Source organism: Balaenoptera physalus (genome assembly GCF_965194825.1).
Source record: "Balaenoptera physalus genome assembly, chromosome: 15".
NCBI lineage: Eukaryota > Metazoa > Chordata > Mammalia > Artiodactyla > Balaenopteridae > Balaenoptera > Balaenoptera physalus.
In genome coordinates this window covers 78329444-78344871 of record NC_138894.1, presented here as the reverse complement: position 1 = coordinate 78344871, position 15428 = coordinate 78329444, and the positions used below count along the sequence as shown (strand labels likewise).

Here is a 15428-nt window from a genome sequence, read left to right as displayed (position 1 = left end):
GGTTTTTAAAGGTCAAAGGTCAGGCGGAAACTTGTGCCCCCATCCTGGGGAGCACCCCGAGTGCTGGCGAGATGCCAGCAAGAACTCCACCAGGTCACACACACACAGGAGAGTCGTGCTGTTTCTTTTCTCTTTTCAACCTCCAGTAAATTCCTGTTGCAGAGATGAGACCATGCCCGGAGGGGAGTGATGAAGATGCTAGTTCATGCAGGACTGGGCGAGGTGGGGGTTGTGCCCGAGGCAGCACCAGCAGTCCCTCCCACTTCCCACCGTCTGGGCTCCCCTCGCCCAGCGGGTGGTGACGTCTGGCAGCCTGCAAGCCTGGTCCAGGTGAGCGGCGGAAAGATGGACAGGAATGCGCCTCCAAGGGAACACCTCTCCTTGCTCACGTCAGTGCCAGCTCACTCCACGTCCCCTGTGCCTGTGCAGGACAGACGCACTGTGACTCCCGGGCACCGCCAAGGGTCTCCGAGCAAAGGCTGCTAACATCTGCTGGGGACAAGACAATGTGCAGGGATGGCGCTGCTGGGACGCTTACCTTTCAACTCAGGACGTGCCAAGAGCGACAGTGCTCACACCCCCTTTTAGGGAAGGGCGCGTTCTCTTTTCTGGGGGTATCTCGAGTCTTTGGAGTCCTTGCTTAGGTCACAGGGTCAGGAAATGTTTCCAGGAAAGAACTGTGTTCGCAGTGCAAGGTTTGGAATGTGGTGGTTTTATGGGAAGAAGAATTGTGACTGAGAAGGGCAAAGAGGTCAGAGATGTGCTGAGAAGCACTGAGTGGAAGGGAAGAAAGCCCTAGCCTCATGCCCGAAGAGAGCAGAACTTAAGGGTCCACCTGAGTGTGCAGGCTTTTCATTTGACTCTCCACTAGTGGTGAGTTTCTCAGTATTCCTCCTGGGGTCAGAGGACAGCACTAGGAGCAGAGGATCCAGCTCCGATTCCAGTTCTGGCACCAAGCTCCTGGGTGGTGGGCCTTAGTTTCCTCATGTGCACGAAGAGGGGTGGGCCAGGTGGCAGACACGCCTTTCCTCGTCCCCCAGTTCCTGTGTGCCCTGAGGAGAGGGGCTCTGACAGGCTCCCCGAGGGCAAGTCAGATCCTGACTGCCTCATGGCTGCGGCAGCCAAGGCCTGCTGTCAGGAAGGGCCTCGTCTGCATGCGCAGTGAGTTTAGGGAGAAGCCCGCCCCAGCCTTGGAGGGTCCGTGATTTCCAGGGCACCGAGAGAATTTCCGCAGCTCGCACTGCCCATCTTTACCTTGCACGATCCCTGAGTCAGTGGAGGCTCAGAGACAGCAGGTCCTGGAGTGCGAGCAGGACAGAACCAACGGGTTGGTGCAGACAGGGGGAAGGCGGGGGTGTCAGGAAAAGCCCGGAGGCTGCTCCAGGATAAGACTGCTGAGAAGGGCCTGGGAAAGTTCCTTTTCTGGATCATGGGCTGCAGCCCTGGCTTTTCTGCCTGGAAGATCTGTAACTGAGGAAGATGGCCTAACTTTTAAACACAAGAGGTGGGGGAGGGGAGGGAAGAAAAGACTGAAAAATAAAGAGAAATCTCAAGGCTGCACCAAAGGCATCTATCCTTGAAAGAACCCTTCTCTTGAACAGATTAGTTGTCCAATTATTTTCGTCCCTTCCTTTCAGTGTGCAGCGCATGTCCCGAAACTGCAATACCTTGGAACTGGAACTAGATAAAAGTTAAGGTCCTGAGATGGAAAAGTGTGAAAGACTAATTCCTAAAGGCAATGGGCATTTGCCTGTGAGGAAATCTGTACTTCTATCAATTTGTTTTAGGAAGTGAGAAGGTGCAGCTTGGCCAGGCATCACGGGAAACGACTTGGTCGGCTTTGCAGAGTCAGCGTGACCCCGCGCTGGCTGTGGTGTGGACCCCCAGAGAGAAATGATAGTGGCTGGGGGAAATCAGGAGCAAGGAGGCAGCGCCGGGAGTGACCTCTGACGCCCGCTCCCAGAGCCGGTTTCAGCCAGCGGCGTCTGGTGTGCCACCTGCATCCCAACACAGGTGACACCAAGGCCTGCCTGAGGCCCAGGCCCGCAGCAGTGCAGGACGGCCCAGCCGGTATGCTGGCGGGGCTGAGCAGAGAAGAGGAGCCGCTGCGCTCGTAAAGGAAACCCCAACTTGGCTCTCACGTGTTGGGGTGGCTCTGGCTTGGGAAGTGTGAGAGAGGAAAGGGCGGAGGGAAAGGGCAGAGGGAAAGGGAGGAGGGAGAGGGCGGAGGGAAAGGGCGGAGGGAAAGGGGCCGTGGGGCGGGCAGAGAGCACCGTACTCACCCGCGCTTCCTCTCTGTCCCGGCTCCTCCGCTAACCTGTGCAGCACAGACACAAACGATATACTGAGGTCACAGTCGGGGTCTCTTCGCCACCCGGATGTTCTCCTGGGGCCTCCCTGACCCATGGGCTCCTGGGCTTGCCTCTCCCCTTTTGCTCCTCGTAGGTTGACTTTGCCCGACCAGGTATGAAAACAGAGGGGAGTCACCCAACCTACAACCAGCAACTACAACTGACCTAATAGAGCCATGGAAACAAGTGCCTCTCAGGAGGAGGAAGACAATAATACTAAAATAGAAAGGAATCTACCTTAAACCTAGGGAGCAGTTACATCAGGGGGCACAGTCTGTGTGGTTCTGAAAGTGAACAAGGTGAAAATGGTTTAAACTATGATAGGAGCAGTAGTTCCTTCCCACAGACGTATCTGCTTGGGATACTAAATCATACTCTTGTTCACCCTGAAATCTTGAACCATCGCCTGGACCCTCAAAAGCCTGTATCTATTCTCACCAAGGACCACTGCTGTCAGTCTACCAGACACGTACTAGCGTTAAGTGTGCAAACTGGATTTATAGCTCCCAACACCGTGGGGGCAGGTTCTGGGAGAGGTGATTCTGAAGGACACAGGGACAGAAAATGAGGCCGTGGAGTAGCTGAGACGAATTTAGGGCTCTGAAGTAATATGGGGGAAGTTATGTTAGCCTGCGTTTCATCTATATAGTCTTGGTTACAAGTACTGACCCCTCAAGGTGAGGGGATGCAAAGTGGGAATCCAGCGGAGCAGAAGCATTCCCCAGGGGGCAGCCAGACAGGCAGCCAGGGTAGGCAGGGAGAGGCCGAGGTAGAGGTGAATGTGGTTGGGAAGTCTGGCTGGGTCGTGAGTTCTTCAAAAGTGCCCATTTGGCTCTCACAGTTTTTGCGCTGAGCAGACTATGCCTGACAGGGTGCTGACCCAGTTGTGTTTGTATTATGTCAGCATGATTTCAACCCCAAAGAAGCAAATCGTTCTTTCTGGTTGATACTTAATTGCCCTCTAATGCCTAGGTGACAGTAGTTACTGCTACCTCAGTCTATAGTAAAAGCTCACGCCTAGATCACAGTGGAGAATCAGAAGGTCCATCCATAAAAACACTTGGTTTTAGAACTATACCCACATAACAGCCACACGTTAGCTACAGGGACATATCCTAGGACCTATACAATGTTGAGAGTCAAACATCCTTTTTAAACCCTACCCATCTCTCACCCCAACTCTTAATACTCTTCCCCTTGGGAATGACACCTAAAAGCCACAGAAACAGAAATTCAGGCATTCTCACGAAAAAGATTTCACATAGACATACAAAGCAAGAGGTGCAAAGAAAGAAGAGATGTTGACAGGGCAACACAGGTGCCAAGACAGAGGGCCTCTGAGGGTACCAGGTACCAGACAAGGGAAACCATACCCAGTCCATGTGTGAGACAGAGCCTACATCCAGACTTGAACCAGGTCTAAGGCTAGAGTCTGTGGTCAGGGCAAGGCCCAAGTGGTCAAGGCACAGTCCTCTGTGTGCTTCGGGGGAGTGGGGCAGACTGAGGAAAGGCCATGGGAAAAGCGATTGGGAAGGGAGGGGGGTATAAGGGAAGAGAGGCCAAAGAAGCAGCTGTTATGTCTTCAGCCAAGAACATTCCACATGAATGCCGGGATCCGGTTGGACTGTGTGTGCGTGCATGTGTTTGTAGCATGTGTTTACATAAGCGTGAATCTATCTCTGTGTGTCTCCTCTTCTCTTCACCTCTTGCACTACAACCCTCCTGCCTTCTTCCTAGTCCCGCATCGGTATGCGGAAGTCAGTCTTCTCTCCATTTCTTTGCCGCATTTCTAGATGTTTCAAACACCGCTGCCCTCTACTGCTGACCTTTCGACGGCCATGCCAAATACATCATTCTCAGCAATTCATCATAGCTATCGGCCACTTTCTCCCAGGCCTCGCTCTGACTCACTCGATGATTTCAGCACCTGGAGTATGCTTTTCTTCTCCCCGTTTCTTCCTTGGCAATTCCAGTGTCCTTGCTGACAAACTCCAAAGACCTCACCTCTTATCCACACCAGCCACTATGGGTAAAAGCTCTGGACACCCCCCTCCCAAGATGCTCCCCCTTTCCCATCACAACTTCCTTTCCCGTATCCACTGCTTTCCACCCTTCCTTAAGACTTCTCTCCCCCCCACGTGGTCTCGCAGTCCGCTCAGACTAAAGCATGGGCTCTGGCGTTAGAGACACCTGGGCTGAGTCCAGGCTCTGCCACTTACTGCCTTACGTTGTTTAAGCACCCTGAGCCCTGGCTAGAATCCTTTCCTCATGGGGCCGTGGAATCAAACAGGAAGAGTGTGTTACGTGCAGAGCATCCAACAGGGACCTGAGAGAGCTGGGCCGGCTCCGTCGCACGCTCCACAGCCACCTCAGGGCAGCCGCCCACCTCTCTCCCTGACAAAGTGCTCTCCTGCACACCGCCCTGCTTATTTCCTTACGTTTATGAATCTACTGACATCCCACTACATGCCAGGCACTGTTCTAGGCACTGGGGATACAACCTGAACAAAACAGACCGAAGTCTCTACCCTGTGGAGCTTATATTTTGAAGGAATCCAGCAACTGGACATATTAATACACCACAGAAATAACAGCTAACTCTCAAATGTCCAAAGAGAATTGTGTTATCTGTTCAGGGTAACATAGAAACATGAAGATTAAGAGCATGAAGTTTGGAGTGAGAAATACCTAGTTCAAATCCAATCTTTACCACTTAATAGCTACTTGATCTAAATTTCTCTGAGCCTATTTCCTCATTGGTAAAATGGGGATATCATTATATTACATATCTCACCAGGTTGTTGAGGACTGAATGAGATTATACATGGAAATCATTTAGCACAGCTCTTTTGAACATAAGTTATTAAGAAGGTTTTATATACAATAAAATGAGGAAGCATTACTGTCCCGTGCTGATACCTTTCTCTATTGCTTTTAATTCCTCCGAGAAGCCACAAAACCATCTGGCTATTCTGTCCACAATAATCTCTGCCTTTTCAGAAACTCTTCTTGTACTTATAATCATACACTCAAAGTTCGATGACTAACTTTTCCTGCCACTTCCTTTTATCTCCTATTTATTTTGCATATCTTAATTTTGCTCTCCTAACTATATTATAAACTCCTTGAGGCAAGGGGTCACGTTTGGTGTTTTACTTGTGTCTACTTCCTGTATCCCATCCATCTATCATAGTGTCAGGAAATCAGGAAGCTTTTGTTGATCCACTGACACAACCACTTCTAGGGAAAAACTTGACGGTCAGTTGGGAAAAGTAGGGAGAAGGATCCGTGGGGGTCTGAAAGCTTCGGGGAAAGGTGGCAGCAGGAAGGCAGGCAGAAACGAAAGGGAGAGGGGGATTTCGTTCAGGGGCTAGGGCTCTGGCTCCCATTCAGACTAGGGGTCCTGTGGAGCTGCCTTTACCTCTGTCTTCCCCATTCTGCATCTTCTCTTCTTCTTCCTCTGCACCTTCCCCTGCTGTGAAAACAAGTCCAAGGAGGCCAGTGACCCTTCAGCACAGTAGAAGCATAGGAGGAGGGAGAAGTGAGTAGCTTAGGAGGCTTGGGATGAAACCCTAGCTAAAAGCTCATGGCTTCAGGCCTCCAAGGTGCTGAAATCACCTAGTCTGCACCCTGTGTGGTCCATGCCCCAGCATCATGTCCCCATAAGCCCTGAGCCCAGAGAAGCAGTGCAGTCTGATGTCACCCACCCAGCTTCTGGCTCTATTGCTGGCTTTTCTAAGTTGATGATATCTACTAGGTATATGGCTAATACCTTGCATTCAGGTTCAAGAAAACAACCATAAAAGTGTACAGCAGGGAATACCTAGATGAACACTGGCTTCCGTTAAAAAAAAACAAAACAAACAAACAAAAAATGGGTTTTAGCTGATGACAAACTTAAAATGACTGAACAGTGCAAAGTGGCTGTGTGGAAAAAAGCTAATGCCATCTAAGGTTACTTTCCCTGGGGCCTGCTCAGGGAGGTGGCAGAGCTCACTGTGCTGGGGGCGGAGCGGGGGGCAGGGGGAAGACCCCTTGCAATGTGCAGACATTCTCAGCCCTGGAAACTCACTTTGAACCAGGGCCTTGCAACACTTGGGCACACGGGATGGCCAAGTGAAACCCACGTCACGTGAGGAATGGCTGAAGGAACTGTGAACGGCTGCCTAAAGAGGAGAGGCTGCAGGAGAGCCACGTGATGTGCCATCAAATACTGGAAAGGCTAACATGAGAGGAGGGACTGAGCTCACTCTGGGTAGCTTTAGAGGGTGGAATGAGGATCAATTCGCTGTAGAAAGGAAGATTTTGGCTCCCTGATAAGGAAGAACTTCCCAGTGAGGAGAGCTGGTCATGAACGAACTCGCTGGAAATATTCAAACAGAGAACTTTTATAACAGGCAGCAAGCTGGATGAAATGACTTCCAAGATCCTTTCCAACTCTAAGAGTCCATCATTTGTGAAAAGATTTCAGAAAAGATGAGAAGGGCAAGCTATGGATATAAACAGTATGCCCACGCTGTACAGAATACATGGAAGATAATTTGAGCACCCAATCTCATCCTCATGAAAATCTCGACAGTGATGGTAAAAACAGGTTGGGGACTTCCTGAGGACGCAGTGGTTAAGAATCTGCCTGCCAATGCAGGGGACGTGGGTTCGAGCCCTGGTCCACAAAGATCCCACATGCTGCGGAGCAACTAAGCCCGTGCGCCACAACTACTGAGCCTGCGCTCTAGAGCCTGCGAGCCACAACTACTAAGCCCGCATGCTGCAACTACCGAAGCCCGCCCGCCCTAGAGCCCACGCACCGCAACTACTGAAGCCTGCGCGCCTAGAACCCGTACTCCGCAACAAGAGAAGCCACCACCATGAGAAGCCCGCGCACTGCAACAAAGAGTAGCCCCCGCTCGCCGCAGCTAGAGAAAGCCTGCACGCAGCAATGAAGACCCAACACAGCCAAAAAAATAAATTAAAAAAATTAAAAAAAAAACACACAAAAAAACATGTTGGTTTTGGGCTCTTCCACTCACTGAGAAACTGGCAGCCTTGCACGTGAAGGGAGTTTACCTCTGTGTTTGACAGAGATACTGTGCCATGTGTGGGCTAGTCCATCCACATCTAGTGTGGACTGCAGGGCTTGGGAGAGTGGAGCATCAGTGAAAGGGGCCCTTGTGGGATTGCAGACATGATCCCTTGTCCTGTGTGGGGATAAGGACAGTATGGTGGTAAGAGCATCAGCTTAATGTTCAGACCTAAGCTCTAGGACCAGCTTTGCCCCTTCAAGCTGTGTAACTTTAGGCAAATCTCTTTTCTGATAATCACTCACTGCATTTCTAAAGTAAGGGGAGTGGACAATGTGATCTCTAAGGTACCTTCCAAATACATTACATGGTTTTGTTAAAACTATCCTTTCTTACTAGGAGAGATTGCTGAGTATCCCCATACCCTTACTTATTATGAAGCTGTTTGGTCTCTATGTGCTTTGTGTTTAATGATGTCTAGTTACCTCCCAAACTAGTGTGATGAGCTCATGAACCACTCATTTTGCACAAACCCTAATACGTGGCCATGAGGCATGAGTGTGGTTAATTTCCATGGCCTGAAATCCCCTAAGAAATTCCCTCCAGAAGTGGGATTTCTGGCATCTGTGGGGAGCTATATTAGGGAAGGGACTTTCTAAGCACCCATGAGGTCATCTCAAAGGTGGTCATCTCTTCTGTTTACGTGTGTGTGGAGGGGAGCAGTGCTTCTAAAAGGGATTGAGAAATGGTACCAGAATGGAGATAGTGTTACTGTAATGCTGCCTGAACAGGAGGACTGGCATCTTAACTGTACTGAAAAAACCAACACAGGCCACACACTTATTCTCTTCTAAATGAAAACAGCAGATCTGAGAGCGAAGCCGTGGGCCAGACCTTGGCCTGGTCCCATGACAACACTAAAGGCATATGCTTTCTCCTACAAAGGTCTGAAGGAGTACACAAGGCTCGCCTTCCCTAAGCGCATGCACAGATGATTTCAATGTATTGTGTTTGAATAAGTACATGTGTCTGAATAGCTCACGGAAAACCTGCTTTATATTTTTATTCAATAGCCTTGTTAAGCTAGTTCAAGGTATCCAAAATCATTACATTAGGTGGAAAGACACAAAAGAGGGCCATCTGTATGAGTGACCCACAGCACTTAGGAAGGGAATCTGTTTGTTTAATATATAACACGGGAATCTGACCACCATAAAAAAGATTAGCAAAATATCTGACGGCTTCAAAACTGATGTAATCATGGGGATTCTTGAAGACATGCTGATATGGGAATGGCCTTCTATTTCTTCTCTCCTTCCTGGGTATTATGTAAGGGGAAATATGCCATGAGGTAAGGGTCTCTGGAAAATCACTGAAATAGCTAAGAGACAGACAGACTGAGAAAGAAGTCATAGATAAGACTGAACATGAGGAACGAAGGAAGCAACAGACTCAGGTCATGAACTTCCAGTGAAATCAGAGCCTCGTCATGGACAAAAAGAGAGAATAGGGTTTCAAGACCAAATCAAATAGGAGAGAGCAGAAAGGCAGCCGGGAGAAAGTCCAGAAGCTTTTGCAGCTGATGCGGTTCCAGTCATCCAGGAAAGCTCTGGAGCGAGACAGCTGAGCGGGCCTAAGGAAAGAGCAGCTGTGGAGGAAGCACAGATGGAAGACAAATTAAGTGAGGAAGGGGCCTAACTGAGCTGAATTTCTTTAAAGTCGGAATTGTGTTTGCTCCATAGGGCATACTCTTAAGAGGAACCTAAACGTGTGATTATCTCTATGTGATCACGTGTGGGAGAGAGGCTCCCAGGATGAAGGCATCCAGCGCATCCCTGGAAGGCAAGAAGACTGCGTGGTGAAATGAGGGAGACGCTTTACCACGCAGTGAGGCAGCGAGGAGGGCGCGGAGGGGGAGGTGGGAGGCTGGGCGGGTGCTATGGGCGTCACCTGAGTGGAGCTCCTTCACCAGGGATGACATGGTGCTGGTGATGGAGTCAGCGGCCACCAGCAGGTCATTGCGGAGGTCTCTCCTCGTACCTGAGGGCAGTCAGAGCAGATGGCGATGCCGGGTGGGTCGGGGGGAGAGAGCTGAGCGAACACCTCGGTCGGCGGGGCCCTGGGACTCAGGGCAGAATTCCTAGGGGGAGATGGGCCGAGCAGCTCTGCCCGCTCCCAGGCCGTCAGGAGCACCGGTACCCAGGTCTGTGGTCCTCCTCCCTCTTCTCTACCTGAAGAGCAGGACCCTGTCAACTCCATACTTCTCAGCCCCAATCAAAGGAGGTGGATTCTAGAACAAGTGCTCAGGCAGGACTTACTCGCCAGCTCCACCTCCCTGCTCTTGTCTCCGCCCCAAGAAGACTTCCTGCGCTGCCTTGTCTTCCCCCAACCACATAACGTCGCTGGCCGTTAGCTCGTTAGCTCGTTAGCTCCACGGACAAGGAGGCTTCAGCAAGGTCCCGTTTAGAGTTCCACTCCTTCTCTTGTTTGCTCTAAAGACTTTCCAGGCCAAGCACCCGACTTCGGGAATGCTTCCATCCAGTTCCTCTGGAGGAGGCAAAGCCCAGAGGACAAGGCACTTCCCACAACCCAGAAAAAAGAGCACAGAAGCCCAGGAGGCCTGTACTTCGCACATGTACAAAGCCTGCAGACCTCCCGCTGCAGACCAGCCCATCTAATGAGAAGGGGTCAGCGCTTGGCTTATTTTTACTGTATGTGAAAATCTGATCATTTAAAGCAAAGTACACAAAAGAGAAGAAACTGGGAAAACCTCAGTAGGAATTTGTCCACGTTTCCAAACCCCCTCAGCGCTCCATTATACTCTGCTCCCGGACTCACCCTGGGCGAAGGCCTCCTGCACATCCCCGCCGACTCCGCTCAGCGGGTCCTGCGGGCAGTGGGTGGGTGTGGAGCCGGCGGAGGTGGAGCGCACGGGCATGGGCATTGGGCGGCCGCCTCCGTGAGTGGGCGACGTATGCGGCGATCCCGTGGCCTGAGCCTGGGAGAATCAAAGAGATAAAACATGTCATCTCAGGTGCCTTACCTCTTTGAGGAAGGGGAAAGTCCTTTTTTTCAGTCAACCTGAGCCAGCCCAGGGCTTCAGTTCAGTGGTGCAATGCAGTGCACGATCACATTTGAAAGGAAGGAGTCAGGCTGCCTCCAGCACTGGTGAGAGGAAGAAAAGGGAAGGAAAGGGAGAAGGGGAGAGAACAAAGGGGGAGGAGGGAGAAGAGGCAGCGGGAACACTGAAGAACGGACTAAAAGCGGGAGGGAAAGGGGCAGAGGCGCGCACAGGGAGGGGGGCCTTCCAGGTGGACAGAAGGAGCAGAGCAGCTGGTTGGAGGATCTAGGGGGGGGCTGGGGTCACACAGCTGGGAAATAATATACAAACATCTTTGATTTTTGTTTGCAAACACATTCAGGCGCATTATTTCATTTGATCCTCATAACACCTTGTGAGTAGAAGGGGCACATGTTTCTTGTATCCATTTTACAGAAGAAAAACAAGGATGAAGAGAGGAGGAGCTCTGTGTCAGGCTGCACGGCTCGTCAGTGGGAGATGCTGGAACAAGCCCTTCTACTTCAAGGGCAATGACACGTGTTCTGCGCCTCTGCAGCTGCCAGGCCACAGGGAGCGCGCCTGAGTTTGCGGGTCAGGAGTCTAGCTCCAGGCTGCTCCCAGGAGCCCGGTCATCTGGCCCGTCATGCTGCACTCGTCATGCTGCACTCGTCAAGTACACACAGTGAGGTCTTCTGTGAGCCATCCCGTGGGGACTAGGTGAGAATGGACACACGTTTAGTGGAAACCAAACTTTCCTTGTGAGGCTTTGCCTCAGTTTTGGAGAAAGCTTGGAGCAATGGGATGAAATTTTAAAACTCCAGTTAAAGGGAGCTCGCTGAGATTTGGGCTCTGCTGCTCTTCAGAGGAAGGGCAACTGAGGTTGGCATATAGACCGGGGTTTTCTTTGGTAGCAAAACTGGGAAAATATAAGCCAAAGTGTGCAAATGAGTTCAAAGGAAGATAATTATCCTTTGGGATCTGGCTCAGAAACCCCACGTACAAACAGAACCTGCCACCTCGAACAGGCTGACAGGCTGTGTGCACAAAGCCCCACCTCAATGCTTCACCCAGTGTGAGCGCCGGACCAAATGGAAATGGTCTGTTCTCCATCGTTCTTGCTTTGATTCACGTCTGTGTGTTTTAATTTGAGAAACTTACAAAATACAGAAAGCTTAAAAGTGGAACATAATAGACCACTCAAATTGATAATATTGTGTCAAATTTATTCCAACCTAAAAACATTGCAGATAAGTCTAAAAGACCCCTTTGACTACTAGTTCTTTCCAGTCCCCTCCTCTCTTCCCTTCAGAGGCAGCCACTGTCAAAGGTTTTGGTGTGAAACTTTTTACCTATGTGTACATATGTAATTATGAATAATATATGACATTTCGTGCCTTTAAATTTTGCATGAACGGGTATCATACTGCACATATCATTTTGCAATTTGCTTTTATCATCTAGCATACTTTAAAAAAATGTTCACTGAAGTACAGTTGATTTACAATGTTGTGTTTAATTTCTGCTGTACAGCAAAGTTAGCATACTTTTTGAGATCTTTCCATGATAAAAATAAATATGAACTTAGACCCTTACCTCACATTATATACAAAAACTAACTTAAAATGGATCATACCAAATATAAGAACTAAAATTATAAAACTCTTAGAAGGAAAGATTAGACAATGACTTTTCAGATATGACACAAAAAGTACATACTACAAAAGAAAAACAGATAAATTCGACTTCATTAAAATTAAAAACTATTTTTAAAGGACACCTTTAAGAAAGTGAAAAAAACTCAGAGGATGGGAAAAATGTTTGCAAATCATATATCTCATAAGGGACTTATATTAGGAATATCTACACAATATTGTAAATCAACTATACTTCAATAAAAAAATTAATTTAAAAAAAGAATATATAAAGATCTCTTGGGACTTCCCTGGTGGTCCAGTGCATAAGACTTTGCGCTCCCAATGCAGGGGGCCCGGGTTCGATCCCTGGTCGGGGAACTAGATCCTGCATGCATGCCACAACTAAGAGTTCGCGTGCTGCAACTAAGAAGATCTGCAAGGAAGATCCCACGTACCGCAACTAAGACCTGGTGCAGCCTAAATAAATAAATAAATATTAAAAAAAAAATGATCTCTTACACTCAATAATAAAAGGACAGGTAACCTAATTTAAAAATAGGCAAAGGGGGCTTCCCTGGTGGCGCAGTGGTTGAGAATCTGCCTGCTAATTCAGGGGACGCGGGTTCGAGCCCTGGTCTGGGAAGATCCCACATGCCGCGGAGCAGCTAGGCCCGTGAGCCACAACTACTGAGCCTGCGCGTCTGGAGCCTGTGCTCCGCAACAAGAGAGGCCACGATAGTGAGAGGCCCACGCACCGCGATGAAGAGTGGCCCCCGCTTGCCGCAACTAGAGAAAGCCCTAGCACAGAAACGAAGACCCAACAGAGCAATCAATCAATTAATCAATCAATCAATAAATCTTTAAAAAAAAAATAGGCAAAGGATCTGAATGGACATTTCTCTAAAGAAGATATGCAAATATCCAATAAGCATATGAAAAGATGCTCAATATTATTGGCCATTAGGGAAATGCAAATCAAAACCACAATGAGCGGGACTTCCCTGGTGGTGCAGTGGTTAAGAATCCGCCTGCCAATGTAGGGGACACAGGTTTGATCCCTGGTCCAGGAAGATCCCACATGCCATGGAGCAACTAAGCCCGTGCGCCACAACTACTGAGCCTGCGCTCTAGAGCCTGCGTGCCACAACTACTGAGACCATGCGCTGCAACTACTGAAGCGCACATGCTCTAGGGCCCGCGTGCTGCAACTACTGAAGCTCACACACCTAGAGCCTGTGCTCCACAACAAGAGAAGCCACCACAACGACCGTGCACCACAACGAAGAGTAGCCCCCGCTTGCCGCAGCTAGAGAAAGGCTGCACATTGCAACGAAGACCCAATGCAGCCAAAAAACAAAACACAAAACCAAAAAAAACCAAATAACCACAATGAGATACAACTTCACACCCACTAAGATGGCTATAATAAAAAAGACAGATAATAACAAGTGTTGACAAGAATGTGGAGAAATCGAAACGCTCATAAACTGCTGGTAGGAATATAAAAATGGTGCAGCTGCTTTAGAAAACAGTTTGGCAGTTCCTCAAAAGTTTAAACATTGACTACCATATGACCCAACAATTCCACTCCTACATGTATATACTGGAGATAAATGAAAATCTATGTATACACAAAAATTTGTACACAGGTGTTCATAGCAGCATTATATATAATAGCCAAAAAGTGAAAACAAATCCGAATGTCCGGGGACTTCCCTTGTGGTTAAGAATCCACCCGCCAATGCAGGGGACACAGGTTCGATCCCTGGTCCGGGAAGGTCCCACATGCCACGGAGCAACTAAGCCCGTGCGCCACAACTACTGAGCCTGTGCTCTAGAGCCCATGAGCCACAACCACTGAGGCTGTGTGCCACAACTACTGAAGCCCGCGCACCTAGAGCCTGTGCTCCGCAACAAGAGAAGCCACCTCGGGACTTCCCTGGTGATGCAGTGGTTAAGAATCTGCCTGCCAATGCAGGGGACACAGGTTCGATCCATGGTCCGGGAATATCCCACATGCCGTGGAGCAACTAAGCCTGTGTACCACAACTACTGAGCCTGTGTGCCACAAATACTGAAGCCTGTGCGCCGCAACAAGAGAAGCCACTGCAATGAGAAGCCCGCACACCACAATGAAGAGCAGCCCCTGCTTGACGCAACTAGAGAAAGCTCTCAGGCAGCAACGAAGACCCAATGCAACCAGAAAAAAAAAAAGAAAAAAAAAGTGTTGGCGAGGGCATAGAGAAAGGGGAACCCTTGCGCACTACTGGTGAGAAGGTAAACTGGTGCAGCCACTAGGCAAAGCGGCCTTTTTCCTCAAAAAATGAAAAACAGAACAACCATATGATCCAGTAATCCCACTTCTGGGTATATATCCAAAGAAAATGAAAACAGGGACTTCCCTGTTGGTCCAGCAGTTAAGACTCCGTGCTCCCAATGCGGGGGCCCAGGTTTGATCCCTGGTCAGGGAACTAGATCCCACGTGCCACAACTAAAGATCCCACATGCTGCAACTAAAGAATCCTGCATGTGGCAACAAAAAGATCCCACACACTGCAATGAAGATCCTGCATGCCACAACTAAGACCTGGCACAGCCAAATAAATTAAAAAAAAAACAGAAAATGAAAACAGAATCTTGAAGAGATATTTAAACTCCATATACACTTGTTCACTGCAGCATTATTCACAATAGCTAGGATATGCCAACAACCTAAGTGTCCATCAACAGATAAACAGATAAAGAAGATATGGTATATATATGTACAATGGAATAGTATTCAGCCATGAGAAAGAAGGAAATCCTGCTGTGTTATTTATGGTAAGTGAAATAAACCAGACAAAGAAAGACAAACACTTCATGGTATCATCAATATGTGGAATCTAAAAAAAAAGTCACACTCAGAAACTGAGAGTAGAAAAGTAGTTGCCAGGGGCTGAGTGGTGGGGGAATAGGGAGAGGTTGGTAAAAGGGTGTAAACTTCCGGCTAAAACATAAGGTCTGAGGATCTAATATTACATGGTGATTACAGTTGGTAATATACTATTGTATAGTTGAAATTTGCTGAGAGAACAACTTAAATGTTCTCACACACACAAAAAAGATAAATATGTGAGGTGATGGATGTGTTAATTAACTAGATGGGGAAATCCTTTCACCATGTATAGGTTTATTAAGTCTCTACAATGTATACTTTAAATATCTTACAATCTTATATGTCAATTATACTTCAGTAAAGCTGAAATAAATATAGAATAAATTATAAAAAAAGAACCTGTGTCTAGAACATATAAAAAAACTCTTGTAACTGAATAATAAGACAGGCAACACAATTACAAAACAGGCAAAGACGTGAATAGAC

At 48.5% G+C, this 15428-nt stretch overlaps 1 protein-coding gene across 27 annotated transcripts in view; it reads right to left on the bottom strand.

The window, feature by feature from the left end:
* Nucleotides 1-107: 107 nt before the first annotated feature.
* DTNB (dystrobrevin beta) overlaps nt 108-15428 on the bottom strand; it is a 248628-nt gene continuing 233307 nt past the window's right edge. For 6 of the 27 annotated variants that reach the window (XM_082427562.1, XM_082427559.1, XM_082427551.1 and 3 more), the window contains 5 exons: nt 10211-10370; nt 9323-9412; nt 5773-5858; nt 2283-2317; nt 108-421 (listed from right to left, as the gene is read on the bottom strand). In XM_082427562.1, coding sequence (XP_082283688.1) covers nt 391-421; nt 2283-2317; nt 5773-5858; nt 9323-9412; nt 10211-10370 — 402 coding nt within the window. In that variant the 3' untranslated portion in view covers nt 108-390. Of the gene's footprint in view, nt 493-2282; nt 2318-2588; nt 2636-5772; nt 5859-8402; nt 9021-9322; nt 9413-10210; nt 10371-15428 lie in introns of those variants that run through there. The other 21 variants (XR_014254248.1, XR_014254252.1, XR_014254255.1 and 18 more) reach the window with 16 other exon arrangements.